At 42.1% G+C, this 26,306-nt stretch overlaps 1 protein-coding gene across 1 annotated transcript in view; it reads right to left on the bottom strand.

Annotated features, from left to right (window-relative positions):
• The window catches only part of IntS8 (integrator complex subunit 8), a 72,715-nt gene that overhangs the window by 17,417 nt on the left and 28,992 nt on the right, over positions 1-26,306 (bottom strand). The window contains exons 11-18 of the mRNA XM_080266487.1: positions 18,020-18,165; positions 16,924-17,034; positions 14,603-14,756; positions 14,308-14,404; positions 11,321-11,490; positions 2,422-2,505; positions 947-1,115; positions 696-777 (exon numbers count right to left, since the gene is read on the bottom strand). Of these exons, the coding sequence (XP_080122613.1) occupies positions 696-777; positions 947-1,115; positions 2,422-2,505; positions 11,321-11,490; positions 14,308-14,404; positions 14,603-14,756; positions 16,924-17,034; positions 18,020-18,165 (1,013 nt within the window). The remainder of the gene's footprint in view (positions 1-695; positions 778-946; positions 1,116-2,421; positions 2,506-11,320; positions 11,491-14,307; positions 14,405-14,602; positions 14,757-16,923; positions 17,035-18,019; positions 18,166-26,306) is intronic.

The raw sequence follows: 26,306 nt of genomic DNA, 5'->3' as shown, positions 1-26,306 counted from the left end.
GCCTTGTATCCCCTTCCCTCAACCTCACCAACTGTCATTTACCTTTCAAGGCAACTGCCACAACAGTAGTTGTTGCTACAAACCTCTTTAATGTTACTGTTTTATGTGTGTTTTACCTCTTTATTGTAAGATATATCCTAACAAGCATACTAGTAGGCAAGTTGAGGCCATATATGGTATTAAGTGGCAAGGCAGAAAGCCATCCATCTATGCATCATCCAATCCTACATTGCCCCACGAGAAGCGCAGGAGCCTGGAGCTAGGCAAGTTGGTCCTGACATTTAAGATGAGAGTGACCAAACTCACTAGAGTGGCACTGCATGAGCAATAAACCCCAACCACTCCATGGATATAAACCTACACAGGCTCAATCTGACTGGAGTGCCTTAATTACCCACTAAACCACCAGGCACCATAATTTGGTAATATGGTTACCACCCAGCATAGTAAACGGTTCCCTGGTGTACAGAAAACCATTTGGCTTGTCACTCAGTGTAAAGCTGCCACAGGCAGAAGGAAGAGGAAAAATTAGAATGGAAATTTAATAAACACATTAGCTTTGTTATGGCAGCAGCCCATTTGTGCAGTTTTTTGTGTAAACAGGAAACTTAACTACATAAACAGAGGGTTGGATGTATATGTAAATTTGTAATACTGAGGAAACTTATGAGGTAAATTTTGAAATAAATACTCACATGTGTTCCTGTTGGATACAGTCTGGTTGCATGATCAACTAGCCATGTTAATGTGTCTCGTACTGTTTCCATTGAAACAGAGCTGCAAACAAAAGTGTACATGAGCATGTATTCTCATCGCATTATAATTAATAAATATTTACTAAGTGTACTAATGTACTTTATAATTAAATACACTACATACAATATGAGAAGGCAGCAAGGACAGATGACAGTGAATGTAAGTGAAGGTGGGTGGTATGAACACTTACGCATTGATGGCAGGTGGCCACATAGGGAGGTGGTCTATGTGCACTTCACTGCTTGGCTCCTGGTTAAGAATGTTCAACACATGGCCCAGCAAGGATATTAAGATGGAAAGGCAACTTGGCTCTCGTAAATTTTCTAGGAAGTCCAGGAAAGCAAATCGACTCATAATCACTGTGGAAGACAGAAGTTGTAATGTATTTTTATATAAAAAGGTCGTCTTGCAAAGTAACTCAGTTTTCTCTAGCTGTGATATAAATCCAGGTGTAATTGCATCAGCGAAGTGTGGCACATATATACAGTCTCAGCAAAACAACCATCATATCATTTATAGACACCAACAGGTTTGCATGCATCAGTCTTGGCCACCTAATGGCAGCTCTCCATGCTGCTGGATATCTGGCAACCTCCTTATTCAGCCCCTCATCCCTGAACTCTCACGCACTGACCTCATTCCAAGTCTTTTTTAGTTTGCCTCCTGCAACACTACACCCGACATTCACACTTCTCACCTTCCACACCCAATTGTTACCATCCACCCTGTATCCTTTATTTACCCAACTTATGACTAAAACAATATACACCTAAAGGTGAATGTAGGGAAGAGTAAAGTGATGGTCTTTGAGAGAGGTGAAGTCAGTGAATGTACAGCGAGGTTGGATGGTGAGGAATTGGAAAATGTGAGTACGTTTAAGTATTTGGGTAGTGTGATGAGTAAGGATGGAGGTTTGGAGGGTGAAGTGCTTGAAAGGGTACAGCAGGGAAGAAAGGTTGCTGGTTCCTTAAAAGCAGTGATAAGAAACAGGGAAGTGAGCATGGAAGTAAAAAAGTTACTACATGACAGTATTGTGATACCAACTCTAACGTACGGAAGTGAAGCTTGGACATTGTTGGAAGGACACAAGTCAAGAGTGAGAGCAGTGGAAATGAGTTATTCAAGAGGAGCCTGTGGAGTCACGTGGAGAGACAGGCTGACGAATGAGGATATAAAGGAGCGTTGTGGTGTGGATGTGGATGTGATAGGAAGCGTTGTGAGGAACACACTGAGGTGGTTTGGCCATGTGGAGAGGATGGAGGGTGAAAGATTGACGAAGAGAGTGTATGTGAGTGAGGTGGAGGGTGGAAGAGGGAGGGGGAGACCGAGGATGAGATGGAGGGATGGGGTGGAGAGGTATATGAGAGAGGGGGGTGTGAGTTGGGAGCAGGGCAGTGAAATGGCGGGGGACAGGGCGACTTGGAGGCGATTTGTTTGTGGCCACCCCAAACGGGATTGAGGCGTCTGGCAATAGATAGATAGAAGCCCACCATCAACACTGGTGTTGCAAAACAATCTCATACTGTACCTCCTCTGGCACAGAAGAGGTAGCACTGTATTTGGGTTACTTTCTTGTGATAAAGAGCCATTTCCTATATCTTCCCAACATCTGTGAATGGGAACTGTGGTTGAGATGACGATTATTTCTGGAAACATTATATTTACCTGAGTCATGGTGTCGTTCCACTGCAATAGACTGGCCAGAACTTGACCTCTTGTGCTGTGTGCTATTTGCCAAAATTCCAACCACTGAAATGAAGGGATATGCAATGGTAAACCATACTTGTAGTCCTTCCATAACTGATTTCCCACACACAATATAAACAATAACTTTATCGAGAAAAAGTCTTTACTTCCCCTGCATTATTGCATGTACTGTCTATATATTCCCCACACATCAGATTGTAATAAATCTGTCTGCCATGTCATGGCAAGTTTACCTCAACTCCTTCGGTATAAAGACATCTATTACACTTTCACTCCAGTTTTATTCAGCTTAGGAAATACCTTATGGACTGAAACTCCTTTAGTACAGTTGAAACTCTCGCATATGGAATGTCTGGGTCCAATGATTGCACAGAATACTGAAAAATTTGGAATGCAGAATTTAAATGATAACTACTGTATGAGAAAACCATGTAATAAACAGCCTAAGGTAAATAAGCACAGTGCCCTCCTTTCTATTGGTAATTTTGTTAATTTATTATGTTTTTTATAAGTATTAATATGCACAGTTATCCCTCAATTATCTGACATAGCAAAGCCAAAGACATGTCCAGGTAATGGCTCCATCGGGATAATGGACTTCTCCCCTGGCCCCCCTTTGTACATAACCTAACTCTGAATGTCAGTGTAAAACGCCACTACAGTACATCGTACAACACTTGTTCCTGTTGTTTAACACTTTTCTATCTGGTCAAGCAGATATATAAACCACAGCCAAGCAATTACCATGGTCAAGCAGACTCATCAACCACAGACAAGCAGTCACCACTGTAGGGCCATACCCAGCAGTGATATGAAAACATGAAAAAAAAATGGCTACACAAGAAAAATGCAGTGGACACACAAAGCATAATGGTAAAATGGAAAAAAATAATGGTAAAACACAATAAAATCATGGTACAGTACAGCAAGCTAGAATAAAATCAATGTCAACACTCACAATTTGACCATCCCGCTTCAATCTTACCCAGGATCTCCAGCTTCTCCTGAGTCAACACTACCCTCTTACTTTTCCCTGGTGAAGAGGCCATCATCACACACCCTAGGACAAGGCATGCAAGGAATCACGAGACCTGAAGCAGGTAGGAAACAACCACAAAAGCTACCACATAAGCCACCATAATAAATTCGAGAGGAGCTGTTTTTTTGTTTTTTTTTTTTTTTTTTTTTTTAAATGCGAGGAAGAAGGAACCAAAGACCATGAGCCCACAATAACAGTTCCCTCCAAGAGAAAAACAGAATACAAGAGAGAGCCAAATTCAAGATCCATTCATTTCGAGATGCCTGGACACATTGCGTTTGAAAGACTGGAGATCATAGGCAGCAGGAAATACAGACAGAGGGAGACAGTTCCAGAGTTGACCTGTTGCATAAATGAAGGACTGGGAGTAACGGTTAACTCTTGCATTAGAGAGTTGGACAGAAAAGGGATGAGAGTTTGCTGCTAGACGGGTGCTACGCACCCGTCGTAGAGGTGGAGGAATGCATGTAGACAGTTCAGAGGAGCAGTGACCATTGAAGTAGCAACAGAAAAGAGATAAAGATGCAACAGTGCAGCGAGGAGACAGAGGTTGAAGGGAGTCAGTAAGAGGAGGAGAGTTAATGAGACGAAAAGCCTTTGACTCCACCCTATTGAGAAGAGCTGTATGTGGGGAGCCTCCCCACACATGAATGTTGTACTCCACACAGGGGCGAATAAAACCCCTGTATAGAGTCAACAATTGTGCAGGGGTAAAGAAAGAACGGAGTCGGCTTAGCACACCCAATCTCTTGGAAGCCGATTTTACAAGAGATGTAATATGATCTATCCAAGATAAGTCCCGAGTAAATGAAACCCCAAGCATGTTCAAGGATGATGCAGGACTAAGCTGAATATTATTAAACATTAGTGGGTATACCTGTGGAAGATTTTGACGGGTTGATAGGTGTAAGAACTGAGTCTTAGATCCATTAAAAACAACAAGATTATTTTTACCCCAGTCAGAGATACGAGCCAAGTCAGACATTAGGTGTGCCATAGCCTCATCCCTTGTTTGTTGAAGTAACTGCTGAGATGGGCGTTGCGGGAACCGAATGGAAAGGTGAAGGGTGGAGTCATCAGCATATGAGTGGATGGGGTTAGATGTACAGCTTAGAAGGTCATTGATGAATAAAAGGAAGAGAGTTGGTGATAGGACAGAGCCCTGAGGAACACCACCGCTGATAGATCTAGGAGAAGAACAATGGCCGTCTACAACAGCGGCTATAGAACGACCAGAAAGGAAGCTAGCGATGAAGGCTCAGATAGAAGGATAGAAACCGTAAGAGGGCAGTTTGGAAATTAAAGATTTATGCCAGACTCGATCAAAAGCCTTTGAGATGTCAAGTGCAATGGCAAAGCTTTCGCCAAAGTCCCAAAAGGAGGATGACCAGGAGTCTGAAAGGTAGGTGTGAAGATCGCCAGTGGAGCATCCCTGACGGAACCCGTACTGACGATCAGAAAGAAGGTTGTGATAGGAAAGATGCCTTAAAATTTTTCTATTGAGAACTGACTCGAAGACTTTTGAAATACAGGACGTTAAAGCAATTGGACGATAGTTGGAGGGTTGGGAGTGGTCACCCTTCTTTGGGACTGGCTGAATGAGAGCAAACTTCCAGCAAGAAGGAAAGGTACAAGTTGACAGACGAAGTAGGTGAAAGAGTTTGCCTAGGCAGGGTGTAAGCACAGAAGCACAGTTCTTGAGAACAACAGGAGGGACTCCATTGGGCCCATATGCCTTGTTAGTATTGAGGCCAGTGATGGCAGAAAATACATCAGCTGAAGAAATTTTAATGTCAGCCATGAGGAAGTCAGAGGCGGGAAGTGATGGAGGAACAGCACCGGAATCATCTAAGGTGGAATTGGAGGAGAAAGTCTGCGAAGAGATCTGCTTTGTCAGTAGAAGAAATAGCTACAGAACCATCAGAGTAGAAAAGAGGAGGGAAGGATGATGAGGTAAAGTTGTTAGAAAGGTTTTTGGCAAGGTGCCAGAAGGAGCGGGAAGAATTCAAGTTGGAGAATTGAGAGCATTTAGTACGGATGAAATTGTTTTTAGCAGAGCGAAGAACAGACTTAGCACGATTCCGGGCAGAAACGTAAAGATGATGTGATTCAGGGGTGGGTTGGCTCCGGTACCTTTTGTAGGCCCTCTCCTTGTTGCGGACAGCATGAAAACAAGCATGATTAAACCAAGGCTTTCTTGTGTTAGTCAAAGGATATGAGAAAAGAATGTATGCTTCCATGCCCGAGAGAATAACCTCCGTAATGCGCAAGGCACACTCAGATGGCTCCCGGCCATGGAAGCAATAATCATTCCAGGGAAAATCAAAGAAGTACTACCTGAGGGCCTCCCAATCCGCGGCTCCAAAATGCCACAGACGACGCTTCCCTGGAGAGTCCACAGGCCGTACCGGAGCGATAGGACAGGTTAAGGTGATAAGGTTGTGATCGGAGGAGCCCAACGGAGAGAAAAGATTAACAGTGTAAGCAGAAGCATTAGTTGTAAGGAAGAGGTCAAGTATGTTGGAGCTCTCTCCAAGGCGGTCTGGGATACGGGTAGGGTGCTGTACAAGCTGCTCTAGGTCATTAAGGATAGAAAAGATGTAGGCTTGTTCACCAGGTGGATCGTTGAAAGGAGAGGAGAGCCAAAGGTGGTGGTGAACATTGAAATATCCTAGAATGGAGATTTCAGAGAAAGGAGAAATGGATAGAATGTGTTCCATTGTAGAAGTAAGATAGTCGAAGAATTTTTGATAGTCAGTAGAATTAGGGGATAAGTAAACAGCACAGATATATTTAGTCAGTGAATGACAGGAAAGCCGAAGCCAGAGTGTAGAGAATTCAGAAGAATTGAATTCAGGAACACGAGAGCAAGATAAGTCGTTGCGTATATATACACAACAGCCACCTTTGGCTTTGAAATGAGTATAGAGAAAGTAGGAGGATACAGAAAAGGGTTTGCTGTAAGTTGCCTCACAGAGCTGAGTCTCAGTTAGAAAAAGAAGGTGAGGTTTAGAGGAGGAGAGGTGGTGCTCAACAGAGCGAAAGTTAGAGGAAAGGCCGCGAATGTTGCAGAAATGAAGAAGAAGAGAGTCAGACAGTGGTTCCAGGCACCTCAAGTCATCACCGGGAGAGGGGCAGAAGGTGGGGGCATTTATGGTATCCCCCCCTGGGGACTCCGAGGCTGGGTGATGAAACGCCATGATTTTTTTTTAAATTTTGGAAAAGGAAGTGTAGTGTGTACTGTGCATGTAGTTTGGTGTAAATAGTTAGAGAAATTTGTGTTGGAGAGCATGCTGGCCTACTCTCTGTGTAACTGAGACACTGAAAAAGTTCAGCAAAGGGGGATGGTCAGGAACTAGTCCTGAGGGCTGATGAAACGGGAGCTCCTGCACTCCCTGTCATCAGCTTTTCATCCACCTCGGGAGTACTGCCCTGCTCAACTGGTGCTACAGTCTACTCCACACGATCGCCGCGCGGGAACTGAGAACAAGCGAGGACGTCTCTGGCAGAAGCTGGGTAAACTAACCATCCAGACACAGCGGCGCCACTGGGCAATTCCCGCCTGTTCGGGCAAAAATTTTTCACGTGACCATAATTTCCACCCAGACGCAAGCATTTTGTCCAGATATTATGAAAAAATGTACAAGTAATAGTTTTGAACAGGCAGATCACAGCGTCCAGGTAATGGATTGTCCGGGTACTAGCTGTCCTGATAATCGAGAGATTACTGCACATATATTCCTACTCCTCACCCTGCCTTAGGGCGGGAAAGGAGGTCCAGGTGATGATGATGATAATGATGATACTTTTATATACAGTATATATATATATATATATATATATATATATATATATATACACACACACATACATACCGTGACCCCTTGGTTATCGTGCATTTGTTTATTGCATATTTCATTATCATCCCTGCCGTTACATTGCATTTTCGGCTAAAAAAAACAATTGTCCCATGCCTGAGCTGGTTTCTGCCAACAATGATGATGCAGTGTCTTTGATTTCTGTTGGCTTTGAGGGATTCACAGATGAAGCCCTATTCAAGGGGTAGTAGTAGTAGTTGTTCCCTAGGCAGTCTGGCCGAACAGCCCCGGGTCCCTTAGGAAAGCCATGGCCGAGACCGGGCTTTCCCACAGAGCTCTCAAAGAGTGTATATTGTGTTGTTGGCGTGGGTGATTGTGTGCAATGCAGTCTTCCATAATGTGCTTAATAGTATGGGGTGCTGTGTTGCATCCTGGACAGGCATCAGCAACGGAGTCATCCAGCCTCTTCTGGTAGCTTAAGAGGGCTGGATGGTGCCCACATCTCAGCCTGGCCAGGTGGACCCTGTCCTCACGAGGTAGATAGGATTCAGAAGGGTGGATGTCAGGAGGCCGTGCATGCAGCTGTGTGTTGTCTTTAAGTGACTGAATGGAGCGGTGAGTGATCTGAGTGTGGATATGTTTCTGGAAACTGGTCTGAGGTAGGCGAGGGGGTAGAGATGACAGTATTTGTGTATGGTATCGTGTGCTGGGTGTTGTTTTGATGTTCCTTGGTGTGGGTGGATGTGCTGCCATGCACTGTAGTGGATGTTGTGGGTTTGTGGAGGCTGCAGCAAGAAACTGGATGCCTCTCATGTCTAGGTGATCCTTGACTTTGAGGACTTTGGTTTCTTGATGTAGGTGGTCTGTGGGTGTAGTAGCTGTGCAGCCTGTGATTATTTTTAGGGCCTTGTTCTGTATGGTCTGTAGAGTGTTGTAGTGTGTTTTGGTGAGGTTAGAAGCCCAGGCAGGGCTTGCATAATTCATCACTGAACGTATGTATTGTTTGTATACTGTGGCGGTGGTTTCTTTGTTGTGTCCGAATGTTGTATGGGCAAGTGACCTCAAAGCATTGAGTCTTGATGTTATTTTATTTTTAATGTTTGTGATGTGTTGTTTAAATGACATTGATGTATTGTATGTTACACCAAGGATTTTGGGGGGGGGGGTAGGGGAGTGTTGTTTATGGTGAGGTGTGATATGTGACTGTGTTCTGCTGTCCAGTTTGTGAGAAGAGTCACTGTAGATTTGGCTGGGCTATTCTGAGCCTGTTTGTGGTGAACCATTCGTGTAGTGTGTTGAGATAAGGTTGAATGATGTGTGTAGCTGTGTTTGCATTTTGGTGCGTACATGTAAGTGTTATATCATCTGCATAGGCAGCTATGTGTATCTGTGGTGTGTGGGGTGTGGGTACATCGTGCATGTATAGATTAAAGAGTGTAGGGGACAAAACAGATCCTTGGGGGATGCCATTTGTGATGTTTCTGATGTTAGAAGACTGACCGGCAAATGTTACGTGTGCACATCTGCCTGCTAAGTAGTTTGCCAGCCATCTTTTTGTGTTATTGTGCATGTTTGTGTTGAGTATTTTGTTTGTGAGATCGTGGCGGGGGATGGCATCAAAAGCTTTGCTAATGTCTAGTGTGACTAGGAGTGTTCTGTGTGGTGGCCTAGCTGAATTCATGCCATCGAAAACTCTCTGTGTAATGTCTGTAAGAAGGGTGTTTGTGGAGTGTAGTGGCCTAAAGCCATGTTGTGACTGGGCTAGGGGAATGTGAGGTGTGACTAGTTGTAGTATCAGTCATTCAGTGACTTTAGAGGGGATGCAGAGGAGTGTGATGGGGCGATGTGAGGAGGGTAATGTGGGGTCTTTGTTGGGTTTAGGGATAGTGATGATATTGCCATGCTTCCAGATGTTGAGTATTATGTTGTGTGAGTAGCTGTAGTTTGATATGTTGGTGAGTGCTTGTGTGCCTTGTGGTCCTAGGTGTTTAAGGTGAATGTTGCTTATGTTGTCTGGTCCACAGGCAGATGAGTGCTTGAGGTTGTTAATGATGTGCTTCGTCTGGTTGTAAGTGAAAGGTACGTAGTCTGGGTCTGTGGGGAACTGTCTCTTACATCTGATGATACGTCGGTCTTCGGGATTGGGGGTTAGATGGCTGACTTGTGAAAAGTGATTGATGAGAGTGTTTGCTTGTTGTTTGTTTAAGGGTATGGTGTCTGTTGTTGTGATGGCAGCATGTGATTGTGTGGTGTTGCTGTTGGAAAGTGTGATGCTGTTTAGTGTTTTGTAGAGTTTGCTGATGTTTGTTTTGTGGTGATGTGTTTGGAGGTAATTTTTCCAGTTTAGTGTTTGCTGTTCTGATATTTTATTGTTTATCTGAGTGTTGAGTTCTTGTTTTTGTTGTATGGTGTCTTGTGTATGGGGTGTTGGGGAGTGTCGCAGTGTGTCCCGTTGTCTGATGAGGCCTTGAATTTCTGGTGTGAAGTTGGGGTTGTGTCTCTTTCTGTTGCCTCTAGGGATGTGTCTTTTGTCTGCATTTTGTATGATTGTATTGAAAGAGTGCACAGCGGTGTTGATGTTTGTGATGGGTGTACTGTTTAGTGTTTCAAAATGTTGTTCTGTTTCAGTTACAAAGGCCTCCCAGTTGGCTCTCTTATAATTAGTGTATGTGTGTTTGTGGCCAGCTGAGGTGATTCTGGTTTTGGTAGTGATGATACTGGGAGGTGAACAGAACCTAGGGTTTTGACCACTCTCCATGATGTAGTGGGAGCGAGGTTTGGGGAGCAGAAGGTGATGTCTGGAGAGATGGGAGGAAGAGGGCTTGGTGTGGGATATGGGTATGTTGGTCTAGACTGTTTAGTATGAAAAGATGATCTGTCTGGGATTGTAGTACCAGCCCTCTGTCTGTGTCAGGGTTGTTGACATGCCAGGCCGACGACTTGGCGTTGAAATCACCACCCAGGATGATGATGGGTATGTTAGTGATGTGGTTTATCTGTGGAGAGTAATTGTGTGGTACTGTGGGGGATGACTGGGGGGGAATGTATGTGTTAGCGATTGTTAAGTGTGATTTGTTACCAGTGCATATTTTAATTGATTGTATTTCTGTTGTGGTGTCATGTGGGGGGAGAAGTGACTTTGTGTGTGCACTGGTATCTGCAAAGTTGATGGATTTGTGTACCAGGGTGATGAGTCCACTGCCACCATCGTCGGCCCGGTCTTGTCGAATGGTGGTAAAGGTATGTAATGTCGGTGTTTTCTGTGCTCTGTGTAGTTTTGTTTCTATTCAAGGGGTTAATCCCAGGTGCTGGAGATCACTAACACTCTATCCCATAGCCTCAAAACCCCTTACCTCAAGCCAATCTCAAGTCTCTCTATGGAATGCGTTTCTTCCTTATTGTGCCCCTTTTCATCACTTTCTATAAACCTAACCATGCCAAGGTGTGTTTCTGGTACTTACCAGAACAGTATATATATGTATGAATTTAGTGGGTCTAAATTGTTGTAAAAGAGAAAATTGAGGGTTGCACTTAGGATGCCTGGTACCAATGAGGTAAAATCTCATAAGTTCTGTGTATTCATTATCATGCAATTCCGTTATCATGCACCATGTTCGGTACTAATTATCTGTGATACCCAAGGGATTTATATATCTGTTCTTCAGTGTTGAGAAAAGGTGTTACCAACACCCCCTATTGTTCAAAAAAATATTTTGAAAAGTGGAGGTTTTTGGAAATTGAAGTTTTGGATTTGAGAGTTTGTACTGTACTAATTTTGTTCTGATAACCCCCCAGATTTATATTACAGTTATGAGGAATTCTCCATACAGAAGGATCTGAGGCTAACTCCAATAATAATTTTAGTACAATGATACAGTATCTTTATTATTTCATTCTAGCTACAATCAGATGGCTTTACTCAGTTCACACAAACCCTTTATTGTGAAAGGGTTAGTATATGCAACTGCTGTCTCTATAACACTACTGTTTATCTACTTACCTACATCCCAGAGGTCATACCAAACGGTTTTATTAGTATGTTTCTCTCGAAGTGCGTTAGCTGTGGCTGCCAAAGGTTTAACCAAGCCCAGTAGGTAGAGGTGTGAGGGTAGCGAGATCCCACCCAGCAGACAGTTCCACTCGCCAGCATTTACAAGCAGCAGAACACACCTTTAAGATACAGTGATGAATCATTATCCTGATGTTTTTCCCACTTATGGATGGGGTGAGATATGCTACAGAAACAAGAAAAGAAAAAGTATGAGTGTGGGAGAATTATCAACAGAATACATAGCAAAAATGGGAAAAACAAATACAGTATTTACACACCCTAGAATCTTGGCTTCATCTCACAGGCCTAAGCATATGTAGATTTGTTCAAATTTTTCTTTATACTGCAATTAAACTTCATTTACACTATCAGACAAATATAACCCATCAACTATCAAGTTAACAAAGGGGTTCCACACTTTTGTCATATATTCCTCCATACATATTTCATCCAATCAACTCTCTGTCAATCCACAGCCTCAACAATTATCATACTTCACTTCCTCTAGAGAAGGGAAGTGTACGCTGCCTTCATGGACTTGGAGAAAGCTTATGACAGAATAGATAGGAAAGGTATGTGGAAGGTATTAAGAATATATGGAGTGGAGGGGAAATTGTTGAGTGCTGTGAAGAGTATGTACGAGGGAGCTAGGGCTACGGTGCGAGTGGATGGTGAGCTGAGTGAGTTCTTTGATCTCAATGTGGGACTGAAACAGGGGTGTGTAATGTCTCCATGGCTGTTTAATATATATATGGATGGGGTCGTAAAGGAGGTACAAGGTAGGGCAGTGGATGTGGGGGTGGCCCTAATGAATGAGGGTGAGATTTGGAAGCTTCCGGTGTTGCTGTTTGCTGATGATACAGTATTGTTGAGTGAAGACGAATGGGAGTTGCAAGGTTTGGTGAATGAATTTGGGACAGTGTGTAGGAGGAGGAAGCTGAAAGTTAATGTAAACAAAAGTAAAGTTATGGTGTTTGAGAGGAATGAAGTCACAGAGTGTGCAGTGAGGTTGATGGTGAGGATATGGAGAATGTGAGTGCATTCAAGTACTTGGGTAGTGTGATGAGTAAGGATGGAACTTTGGGGGATGAAGTACGTGAAAGGGTACAGCAGGGAAGGAAGGTTGTTGGCACACTGAAAGCAGTGATGAGAAATAGGGAGGTGAGTATGGAAGTTAAGAAGTCTCTGCATGATGGTATTGTGATCCCTACCCTGACGTATGGAAGCGAGGCGTGGACCTTGCAAGAGGGGAACAAGTCAAGAGTGAGAGCAGTGGAAATGAGTTACTTGAGAGGAGCATGTGGAGTGACATGGAGGGACAGGTTGACGAATGAAGAAGTGAAGGAACGTTGTGGGGTAGATGTGGATGTGGTTGAAAAGATTAGGAGAAATACACTGTGGTGGTTTGGACTTGTGGAGAGGATGGAGAGTGAAAGACTGACTATGTGGGTGTTTGTGGGTGTGGTGGTGGGTGGGAGAGGGAGGGGTAGACCGAGGATGAGGTGGAGGGATGGAGTTGAGAGGTATATGAGGGAGGGGGGGGTGAGTTGGGGGGAGGGGAGTCAAATGGTGGGTGACAGAGTGACTTGGAGGCGTTTTGTCTGCGGCCACCCTTTGCGGGATTAGGGCGTCGGGCTATAGATAGATAGACTTCCTCACATACTCATTTACCATACCCTTCCACTATTTTCTTGGCCTAACACAACAACTCCCAGCTTCAGATTTATTTACATCTACTGTACAGTGATTCAAGCTGAAATATGTCCAATAATATTTATATTTCAGTGTACACTAACTCCAAAAAGTATTATACAGGAGGGAGGCAATGAAATCTTAAATTACCAGTATATCTTACGATGTCCTATTTCTGATAATTATATGGTAATAATACTGGCAGGAAAACTTCACAAATAGATGATATAATGCATCCTCCTGAGAGCTGATTTATCAATGTGTGGTGCACCTGGTCACTTTTGCCTTAAGTATCTGGACTGAGTCATCAAGTCTTGTGTCTCTAGGTTCTTAATTAGATGATACTGGATTGGATAATGGATAGATGGGTATTAGTAAATGATAGAAACATAATCAGTTGATAACATTGTCATAAATTTACCTACAGATTATTTAAAATTAATCTTCTTCAGGGACAGATAACGCATTTTCAAAAGGGAGAGCATGATTCCTCGCAAAATAAGCACTAAATGCAATTAAGCAATCAAAATTCACTTTTGTTTCCTGTACACCAAGAAACCATTTACTACGCTGGGTGGTAACCATATAGCCAAATTTTGGCACCTGGTGGTTTAGTGGTTAATTACAGCACTCCAATTGGATTGAGCCGGTGAAGGTTTATATCCAAGGAATGGTTGGGGTTATTGCTCAAGTAATGCCACTCAGGGATGAGTGAGGCTTGTCACTCTCATCTTAAATGTCAGGACCAAATTGCATAGCCCCAGGCTTCTACGCTTCTCATGGGGCAACGTAGAATTGGATGATGGATGGATGGATGGATTTTACCTGTTTCAGTCATAAGAATATGGGCAAATGCAGGTGCAGTAAGATATTTACTGAACATATTTTGGTAAATAACATTGTTTGTATTATACAGTACATTAAAAAAGGAAAAAAAAAAAAAAAAGGAAAAAAAAAAAAAAAAAAAGAGGGCATATGCCCCCACCCCCCTCTCCCTTTCCAGCAAATATGTAGCAGTCACCCATCACATGCCCTGGAAATATGTCACAGTCAAAGGGGCTAAGCTGTTTCAATCAAAGCAATATTTTGCCTTTACATAACTGACCCTTTAAGTGAGGACAGGCTTTTCAGTTACTGAAAACCTTTCTCACATTATTCTTCCATCAATAGCTGCTAATTTTATTAACTCCATGAAAAAGAAGTTCATAATTGTTGTAGCAGTGTGAAACAGTGCTTTGCTTTACCAGTTATTAACACCAGTCCAGGGAGCAATGCCATCGCGGCCACTGTGTGCGTTGAGACAAGCCCGCGCCTCACTCGTCAGCTCACTCATCACACAGCCTGCCAGAAAAGAAAAAGACTTAGCAAGTTCTCGTTATTATGTTGCTGAGATGAAAGGGGTTACAAATTTTCATCAGGTTAAAATAAGCACATTACAGCTATATCAGCCCTTAAATCTGACTACACTAGACCATAAACCAAAATGAAAAGGGTTGGGGATCTGCACTATAGACACAAATATACAGTGCAATAACTAACTATCAACACAGGGCAGCTGGTAGAGACACTGTTGGATCTTGGTCATAAGCATCATCCAGCTGAGCAGTTTACACAAACGCACTGTCTCTCGGGCTTGCAGCTTCCCTGCATGACCATTAGCCTCCTCAAGAAGCCCTAGTGCACTCTGAAAGCTCTGTGGATCAGTAAAAATGTGTGAACAGTTAACAGTTGTTTAACCACTGAACTCTGGGGCAAGTGTTTCAAGATCTGGAATCCAGGCAGCAGTGCATAGAAAAAAATACATGATTACAAGGGGAAAGATGAGCAGGGAGAGGGACTAAAAAAGCTCAAAATGTCACTGCTTGATCTGCTTCAAGTGACATCCTTTTATTATTCTTGTTGCCATCAGACAAATCCATTCAACTTATGAAAGGCCTGTCATACTGGACAAGTCTATAATAGTTATATCTAACCCTCAAATTAAAAATCTTTATCCTGAGATGAATAAAATCATCAGGAGACTCAATTAATCAATCAGTCAAATGAAGCAATGCTTCCTTTTTAGGAATCCCCATACTGAGGCTGGCCATGGTACAGTTGATGTGTTTCATGCACTGGAAGCTAAACCAATACAGGGCCAACAATAGCTAGTTACTTGCCAACAGTTGCTAATTGTTGGGAAAAAAGACAATTACGATGTATACTGTAATTAGATTTGTAAAAATTCTGGTCTCACCTTAGACTCTGGCTCATAGCAGATATTTGTCACTGAATGTTTTGTATCTGACAATGATGACTGTGTCACTAGATATCAAGCTTGTTGCAATTTTTCACCTTCATGGTTAACTGCCTGGCTCTATTCCCCAACAATTCTGTTAACTTTTGAAATGATTATTTGTAAAGATGGAATTAGGAAGTATCCATTAATCCCATCATAGCCTGAGGTGTCTCTCTAAGCTGAGTTAAACTGTATGGAAGTGAATAAAATTTTTTTGGAGGTCCAAGAATAAAAAGCACATCAACACAAAGAAGGGCTCACTGCTACATGATTGTCCTTCATCCCATTTTTGACATCTCCCACAGGTTTTACCCAGCTTAGGATACAGTTCTTGATATGGAAGGGTTTGATATAATCCTATCAATATGACAAGCTTTTCCAGAGTTAAATATAACTGTCTATTGGCTGCAAAAATAAATGTAGAAAGGTGTCACCCAAATTCAAGCTGTTATTTTTACAGTTCAGGCTCATCTGAAATGCGAACCCAGTGGACTGCTGGCTTATGCTGTCATTTTCCAGTCCACCACTCTACATTCAGAGGACAGGGAAGCAACTGAGGGATATTTGTGAAACCTGGCAATGGAGCTGCTTGGTTGTACCAGTGCCACCACAAAGTGTCCCTCTCCAGCACCAAGGCATTTAAAGTTATTTCATTAATTAGCTACTGATGAATTAAGCCACTTTTCTTCACTTTAAGTTGCTGTAATCCATTTATAAAGTTAATGTATTTTGGAGTCAGATTTTTTTTTTTTTGAGGGAATGGAAAAATGAGTTTACATCCATCATCCAATCCTATGTTGCCCCATGAGGAGCACAAAAGTCTGGGGCTAGGCAAGTTGGTCCTGACATTTAAGAGTTACCAGCCTCACCTACCCCTGAGTGGCATTACGTGAGCAATATACACCAACCACTCCTTGGATATAAAACTTCACTGGCTCAATCCAACTGGAATGCCTTAATTACCCACTAAACCATCAGGTGCCATAATTTGGTTATATGGTCACCACACAGCGATGTAAATGGTTTCCTGAAACCATTTGGCTTTTCACGCAGTGTAGAGTCACCCATAGGCTGAAGGAAGAAGAAAGACTGAAGGAAAGAAAGACAGAAGGGGAAGGAAGGGAGAGAGGAAAGGGTAGAAACCCAAAGCAGCACTACATCAAGTGAGTGGATGATGAGCACCCCCGCCTACCACTGCAAATCATCGAGTGAGCGGATGGTATGCACCCCCACCTACCACCGCAAATCACAGTAAAAGAATATTAATGTGCAATTATTCTATACTTTACTGTGGATTTAATGGGGAAAAACAAAAGACAAAATGGCTTGTAGCAAGGACAGAATTTACTGCAGGCAGTCCTTATTATAATTAAGAGATGTGTTCTAAAATATAAATAAATTTTATATTACATACAAACAGTGCTAGAAATTGTGGAAAACTAGCAAATCAGATTCACAATTATCAATCAAACACTAATAGTGAATTCTGTGATTTACTCAGGGCTTAATATAAACAGGAAAATAAAGGCAACTTATAACAAGGTAGTACACAAGTACAACAGCATATCTTCTTGCTCCATACCTTAGCCTGTGTCAGTTCCACAGCTTTAGCGATGTAAATGTAAATCAGCTCCCGTTGTGGTATCTGAGGCAGCTTCATCAGGGTATTGTAGATCGGAATGGGCATCTCCCACTACAAATTAAAAGCAATTGTTTATACAGAACATTGTTTGTCACTGAATACCAGTAGATTTATCAGTAATGTCTCCCAATCATACGAAACGTTTATCTGTAATGTACCGTACTGATCAGTTTATCTGTAGTCTTGTGCAGGAATGTGCCTTCATAAACAAAAACAATATCATATAAAAGTGATCATGATTGTCTGATACCTTCATGTTTCATGAACAATTATGTCTACTTATTAATGTTATTCTGGCTATTGTAAAATTATATTTTCATTTTAGGGAAACACCCCGTGCCCAAGAGCTCCACAGACATACTGTAGCTGAAATAAAACAACAGCCAATTCCACACCTCCTCTGAAGTGTTGGAGACCATGACTAATTACTGTAACCCAGAACATGTAAGATACTGAACAATGTCCTTGATAGCATTTTACACAATATAAAGGCTCTGGCCACATCAAGGATGCAAACTCTAGTGTGCATATCACAGCCCTTTTTTACCTGAAAGCTCTACCACCAGGTCACCAATCATCATATACATCATACCCACAGTAACATATTAAATCATCAACTGAAGACATTCCCTCTGTGACTTCGTTAACATTATCTGCTACTGTTTTCTCTCATCAGCTTCACTACTCTTCATTAAGTAATAGGCAGTGTAATGTGACCAAAGAAGTTTTCTTCAAGTTCTGTATAAATACTGTAATTTATCATTCATAAATAATTTAAAGGAAATATAATACTGTACCACTGTTTACTTCCTGCACACTAAACTGTTCTAAAAAATTAAAGGTGTATGGGGAAGGTACTGTACTTTGGGTTGGTAGGTTCAGTCAGAACTGGTATTACAGGGCCAATCTGCAGTAAGGATAAATGGCAATGAGATAATGTACACAGATGCATGAAAACAAGTTAGTCTGTTGAAAAATAAGAAGTCATCATCAGCATCACCAGAAAAAAGTACATAGAGCAAAGAAATCAGCATACCTTAACATTCAGTTCTGGAATCTCCTTCTTGGGGATGTCTGGTCTGGGTGGTGTGGTGTTTTTATAGTGCATCACTGCATCCTTCAGTACCTCAGGGTTGTAGGAGTGAATCAAGTCCCAGATTATGTCATTCAGATTACCAGGATCTTTAAAAAAAAAAAAAAAAAAAAAAAAAAAAAAATAATAATAATAATAGACATTTTGCAGGTAGTATACAAGTGAGTGGTGGCAACCATCATCTGTCTATCTATCTATTGCCAGACACCCCAATCCCGTACAAGGTGGCCACAAACAAATTGCCTCCACGTCGCCCTGTCCCCTGCCATTTCACTGCCCTGCTCCCAGCTCACACCTCCCTCTCTCATATACCTCTCCACCCCATCCCTCGATCTCATCCTCGGCCTCCCCCCCCCCTCCATTTTCCTCACATACACTCTCCTCATCAGTCTCTCACCCTCCATCCTCTCCACATGGCCAAACTACCTCAGTGTGTTCCTCCTGACGCTTCCTATCACATCCACATCCACACCACAACGCTCCTTTATATCCTCATTTGTCAGCCTGTCTCTCCATGTGATTCCACAGGCTCCTCTTAAATAACTCATTTCCACTGCTCTCACTCTTGACTTGTGTTCTTCCAACAACATCGAAGCTACACTTCCATACGTTAGAGTTGGTATCACAATACTGTCATGAAGTAACTTTTTCACTTCCATGCTCACTTCCCTGTTTCTTATCACTGCTTTCAAGGAACCAGCAACCTTTCTTCCTTGTTGTACCCTTTCAAGCACTTCACCCTCCAAACTTCCATCCTTACACATCACACTACCCAAGTACTTAACCCCTTAACCGCGGGGCGTCACTTTCATGACGCTTGGGAGCAAGGGATCATACCGCGGGGCGTCGCTTTTGTGATTCTGTGTTATTTTGAATTCACCCTGCTTCCAAGTGGGGGCTTGTATCATCTATCAGTACTGACAATGTCCAACACTAGTCAGCACTCCTAATCTCATCTGTACTCCCATCAATTGTTGAAAATTTAGCCATTTCTCCCCGTTCTTGACTCCCCTCCCTACCCCCCCTCCATTACCCTATCCTCTCGCCTGCCCGGCCATGCTATGCTAAGTAAATCTTCCCTGGAATTTTTCACTGATTTCATCCATTGAAATAAGCCTTATGTCGTATTCTTATACCAAATAATATATACAAGAAAGAAATCAGGTAAGTGAGAGTGCCATACACCTGGAATTGGCTAATTATCACCTGACAACACCTCACGTGCACTCGTTCGCTAATTTTCACTGTTTTTTTCCCCTTGAAATATGCCGTATAATCTATTTTCGTAATAAATATACATGTAAGGAGGGAAGGGAGAAGCCTAAGTGATATTTACATTCACCTGGAACTACCTAATTTATAATGTATTGTCTAGATTTCCTGCCAATCATATCAGTGCTACACAAAGCTGTTTCAAGATTTAACATTGGTAGCTCTGATTATATATCTCCTAAGTAGGCCTCTAATCTATTTTCGTAATAAATATACATGTAAGGAGGGAAGGGAGAAGCCTAAGTGATATTTACATTCACCTGGAACTACCAAATTTATAATGTATTGTCTAGATTTCCTGCCAATCATATCAGTGCTAGACTTAGCTGTTTCAAGAAGTAATATTGGTAACTCTGAATAACCCCTAAACAGGCCTCCAGGCTGGCTGGCCCTGCGTTATCAGTGTACTCTCATCTTCCGAAGTGAGAGGACGTATGTTTCATCTTGCTGACTTCAAGGCCTTTTTTCACCCCCATGCAAATGGCTCTGTGACCTTTACCCCCTACTAAACCTCGTGTGGAAAGAGGTAAAGGGCTGACAATTGATAAAAGAGTGACTACGATCTTTCTATTGAGTAAAACAGTGCAAGTGGAATTGTAAATAATGTGTAAATAATGTGTAAACAGCAAGTGAAAGTAATGAATGTAAATATACGTGAACAATGGAAAATAGTTTTATAAGTTATTTCAAGTGACAGTGCACAACACAGTGTAAATAAAATAGAAATGTAAATAACGTAAATAAAATAGAGAACGTAAATAGAAATGTAAATGAGTAGTATTATAAGAATACGAGTATATACCCTAGGAGTAATGAAAGTGAAAGTTTCACTCTAGCATGTCTGAATGCTATGAGTTATGAGAGTGAAGATGAAAGTGACATTCACTCTCAATGCCAGTATACAGGACGAGAAAGTGAATGCTACGTATTTTACTGAAAGAAATTGAATCCCTACAGTGACAATAAACTAATACTACTGAAGGAAACTTATGGATAAAGATTGTAGATATATATAAGTGTTATATAGTAATAGAAATATAAAGTGTGAGGGGTTTTATGAATAATAAATGACAGACTACCAAGAGCGAACTAGTGCCAGTGCGACGATCAGACGCGCTCGTAATTTCCATTGCTTTCACAGTGTTTTTTTTTTTTGAGTATGGATCCCAAACTACTTGAAAATTGTAGAATAGTGTTTATAGTGTTTGTATCTGGCTGTGGTAATCATATTACGGGTTGTCGGGAAGTGTAAAGTGGAGACTTCGTTACCCTACTTCAGAGGTCTCCACAAGTCCTACGGTAACCAACGAAGGCTCAACAATCATTCCAGGAGAAAGCTGAAGGTATGTGCCATAAGCATATGTAATTTTATTATTCTAGGACTAATAACTGATTTTTGGCAAATATTTTTTGAGAGTCTGTCGGAGCCCAAATAACCCCGCGGCACACGCAAGTCATTGGTAAACAAGCCCGCGGTGTAGGGGTTAAACATACTCACATTTTCCAATTCCTCATCATCCAACCTCACAGTACTGTACATTCACTGACTTCACTTCTCTCAAAGACCATCACTTTACTCTTCCCTACATTCACCTTTAGATTCCGTTTCTTACACACTCTCCCAGACTCATCCACCAAGCCTTGCAGCTCCCCTTCGTCTTCACTAAACAATACAGTATCATCTGCAAACAACAGTACAGAGAGTTTCCAAACACTACCCTCTCTCACCAGGGCCACTCTATCATCCACTACCCTACCTTGTACCTCTTTTATTACCCCATCCATGTACAGATTGAACAACCATGGAGACATGGCACATCCCTGTTTCAACCTAACCTTCAAAGATAAAAATTCACTCAGTTCACCATCCACACGCACTGCAGCCTTAGCACCATCATACATACTCTTCACAGCATTCAACAACTTCCCATCTACTCCATATATTCTTAATACTTTCCACAATCCTTGTCTATCCACCCTGTCATATGCTTTCTCCAAATCCATGAAAGCCACATACAACTTCTTTCACTTCTCTAGAAACTTTTCCACATAAGATCTAAGAATGAATATCTGATCTACTCAACCTCTTCCCTTCCTAAAGCCTCCCTGTTCTTCTCCAACTAATTCCTCTGTTCTTTCCCTAACTCTGTCAATAAGAATCCTACCATACACTTTTCCAATTACACTAAGAAAAATGCCCGTATGATTACCACACACTTCTGTTTCCCCTTTTCCTTTGTACAAGGGAATAATTGTACCTGACTTCTTCTACCTGCCCACTTCTACCTTCACCTTGACATTTTTTATTCTATGACTGCCCTCTCATTTTTATTTAGCCCATATTTCCTGTCACTTTTTACTACCCTACTTTCTACTTCGAGTGACTCTATAAACGAGTGACAGGATTAATTATTTCCTGTAACCCAGGAAACCATTTACAACACTGGGTGGTAACCAAAAAAACAAATACAGTAATAGGATGGTACACAGCCTTCTATGGTCCCCCTGTTAACTGGCTGGAGAGATAAATGTGGCATCCATCCATGATGCAAACCCCTACACTTTTCCATATTGTTGTCCTGTGCAAGGAAACATTGGTTCACTGCATCGGACAACCTGCAGAGGCAACTGCTTGCCTGCAGTTGATGGGTCTGCTCAGCTGGACAGACTGAGGTTAACAACAGTGACAACAACAACATGGGTGGGTACAATCATCCGTGTGAGGGATTACTATAATTATGAAATGTGGCTATAAGCTTGATAACAAGCAATGCAATCATCACTGTTCAACAGGAAACTCAGTCATAAGTACTGTACTGTAAATAGAGCCAAAGTCCAGGCTGAGGTGTTCACACTGTTATAAATCTCACACTTCATTCTTCCCAACAGTTCCAGTAACTGATGTGAAGTAATTAGCTTGTTTTGGCACAAGGTTTCCATCCATCCATCATCCAATCCTATGTTGCCCCATGAGGAGCATTGGAGCCTGGGGCTAGGCAAGTTGGTCATGACATTTAAGATGAGGGTAGAAAACATCATCTCCATGACAGCCACCCTCAATGTGGGGATTCTTTAACATGCAGTATGGCTTTATTTACTCTGAATTAAGACAATTTAACACTTTACTGGATGTAATATATACACAAAATTCTTACAGAGTGTGAATGAGGTGAACTGGGAGAGGGAGGAAAAATATATGTTTGAGGATGGTGTGAAATGAAGAGAAGGTGACCTGAAGGCAAGGCACAGAGACTGCTCACAGCCACTCCCTCTGCAATCAAGGCATTTGGTTAGAGAAAAATGGAATTGCTTATAGTATGCTGTATATATATAATATATATTGTATATACAGTACTGCACATACATTAGTATACTGTATATGTATTAGTGTATGTGTGTATGTGTCTGATGCATGTATGGTGGCTACTTGTAGCATTAGGAGTGACTGCTATTACAGCACCTTAATGAAATATAAACTTGCTGCTAAACTATGTACAGGCAAAAAGGTACATTTGCTCCTAAAAACTATCAGATACCAAATGATTGCTGGTTTCACAATAAGTGCTGTTGCTGTGCACATTTTTCCTGAGGTATAGACTTCTGAAGGGATAATGTACTTCATACTCTGTATAGGGTTCCTTTATCATGGTGTTTTGATAAAAACAGCAGCCATACACATTCATGAAAAGTTACTGGAGGTTGTTTTCAAATGCTTCATGCACTGCTGTAAAATGTAAAGATAACAAAGGTTCGGATACCTTTTGGAGAGTATATCGTAAATCTTTGTCATACATCTTCCTTTCAACATTTTTCCAGCTGCCATGTTCTCAGTAAATTATGGAAAAGCACCTCTTAAAGATTCACTGCTACCTGTGAAGCTAGATTACAATAATTTACTTTAGTACTGTAACCATGTGTAAAAGTTGTGATATTTTAGAACACATACCTTTTTAATACCAAGGATTGCCTGTTTTGTCATGCTTCGTATACTGGTATTTCATCCATCTTAAGTTCAAAGATATTTTTGTCTTTTTGCAGCTTCTGTCTATCTATCTATCTATTGCCAGATGCCTCAATCCTGTTTGGGGTGGCCACAAACAAATCGCCTCCAAGTCGCCCTGTCCCCCGCCATTTCACTCCCCTGCTCCCAACTCACACCCCCCTCTCTCATATACCTCTCCACCCCATCCCTCCATCTCATCCTCGGCCTCCCCCTCCCTCTTCCCCCCTCCACCTCACTCACATACACTCTCTTCGTCAGTCTTTCACCCTCCATCCTCTCCACATGGCCAAACCACCTCAGTGTGTTCCTCATAACGTTTCCTATCACATCCACATCAACACCACAACGCTCCTTTATAACCTCATTCGTCAGCCTGTCTCTCCATGTGACTCCACAGGCTCCTCTTAAATAACTCATTTCCACTGCTCTCACTCTTGACTTGTGTCCTTCCAACAACGTCCAAGCTTCACTTCCGTACGTTAGAGTTGGTATCACAATACTATCATGTAGTAACTTTTTCACTTCCATGCTCACTTCCCTGTTTCTTATCACTGCTTTCAAAGAACCAGCAACCTTTCTTCCCTGCTGTACCCTTTCAAGCACTTCACCCTCCAAACCTCCATCCTTACTCATCACACTACCCAAGTACTTAAACGTACTCACATTTTCCAATTCCTCACCATCCAACCTCGCTGTACATTCACTGACTTCACCTCTCTCAAAGACCATCACTTTACTCTTCCCTACATTCACCTTTAGATTCCGTTTCTTACACACTCTCCCAGACTCATCCACCAAGCCTTGCAGCTCCCCTTCGTCTTCACTCAACAACACAGTATCATCTGCAAACAACAGTACAGGGAGTTTCCAAACACTATCCTCTCTCACCATGGCCACTCCAACATCCACTACCCTACCTTGTACCTCTTTTATTACCCCATCCATGTACAGATTGAACAACCATCAAGACATGACACATCCTTGTTTCAACCCAACTTTCAAAGAGAAAAATTCACTTAGTTCACCATCCACACGCACTGCAGCCTTCACACCATCGTACATACTCTTCACAGCATTCAACAACTTCCCATCTACTCCAGATATTCTTAACACTTTCCACAATCCTTGTCTCTCCACCCTGTCATATGCTTTCTCCAAATCCATGAAAGCCACATACAACTTCTTTCCCTTCTCTAGAAACTTTTCCACTAAAGATCTAAGAATGAATATCTGATCTACACAACCTCTTCCCTTCCTAAAGCCTCCCTGTTCCTCTCCAACTAATTTCTCTGTTCTTTCTCTAACCCTGTCAATAAGTATCCTACCATACACTTTTCCTATTATACTAAGAAGACAAATGCCCCTATGATTACCACACACTTCTTTTTCCCCTTTTCCTTGGTACAAGGGAATAATTATACCTGACTTCCAATCCTCCGGGACTCTACCTTCCTCCCAGGCCAATCTGCACATCTTCCACATCCGTTCTACTACTGTCTCTCCCCCATGCTTCAGCATTTCACCACACACTTCATCAATTCCTGGGGCTTTCCCCAATTTAACTTTCTTCACTGCTTCCACAACTTCTATCCTACTGATTTCCTTCTCACCTCCCTCCTTCTCCCAGCTATTCCCCAGCCACTTATACTCGCATTACTTCCATCCTCTACGTTCAACAATTCCTTAAAGTGTTCTCTCCATCTGCTCACTTTTTCTCCCTTCTCCACTAGTAATCTACCATTTTTATCTTTCACTCCCCTGCTAACTTCACTTCCACCCTGTCTAACTCTTTTCACCTCTTTCCAGAACATTTTCTTACAGTCCCTCCACTTTACACTCAAATTCCTTCCAAATTCCTCATCCACTCTCTTCTTACTCTCTCTTACTAATCTTTTCACCTCTCTCTTTCTTTCTACATATAACTCTCTCTTCCGCCTCTCAACTTCTTCCACGCCCCTATTTCTCATCCATTCATTGTATGCTTTCTTCTTTTGTGCCACAGCCTGTTTCACCTCTTCAGTCCACCACGCTGTTCCTTGCACCCCCCTCCGTCTTCTCTTCCTTCCACACACCACATCACATGCTGCACATATTTCTTCTGTAAATATCCTACACACACCTTCCACATCTCCCATCTGCTCCAATTCATATTTGCCCAATCGTTCCTCCACTTCTCTCTTATAATCTGCCTTTTTCTCATCCTCTTGTAACCTTCCCACTCTCCTTGCAACTACTCCTTCCTCTCGTCTTTCCCTTCTTCTGTTCCTCCATCTTCCTTGAATTCTAATTCTGGCCACCACCAAGTAGTGGTCAGAAAGTCCACCCCCCAACCTCTATAAACTCTTGCATCCATTACACATCTTCGCATCCTTTCATCCACACACACATAATCAATCATTGCCTTCCTTTCATTCAGTTCACAACCCACCCTTCTCATCACTCGCCATGTATACCTGTGGATCATTTTATGCCTAAAGAGGGTATTGGCTATCACCAACCCCCTCCCAGCACAAATGTCCACTAACGCACTCCCATTCTCATCTATCTCAGCAGGCACACCCCACTCACCAACTATTCCATTCACCTTCGCATTCCCAACTTTACCATTCAAATCACCAATCAAAAACACTCTCTCATTCCTTTCAAACTTTTCCATGCACACTTCTACATTTGTCCAGAACTCTTCTCTCACTCTTCTAGCACGATCTTGCGTTGGCGCATACACACACACAATCGCCCACATATGTATTCCAACTTTCAACTTTACCCACACAATCCTTGACCCAACTGATCCATACTGTCTTATGCTCCTCTTCCATCTTTTACTCACAACTATACATACTCCTTCCTTTGCCCTCTCATTTTCACCTACTCCTGCACATATACCCCATCCATACTCCCATTCTCTCACACTTTCTCCTCCCCATTTTGTTTCAGTTATTCCACATACATCCA

Source organism: Coenobita brevimanus, chromosome 20 (genome assembly GCF_032717465.1).
Source record: "Coenobita brevimanus isolate Jiangsu-jjx chromosome 20, ASM3271746v2, whole genome shotgun sequence".
Classification (NCBI taxonomy): domain Eukaryota; kingdom Metazoa; phylum Arthropoda; class Malacostraca; order Decapoda; family Coenobitidae; genus Coenobita; species Coenobita brevimanus.
The sequence above is the reverse complement of the archived record's forward strand: the minus strand, read 5'-3'. Positions and strand labels throughout refer to the sequence as shown.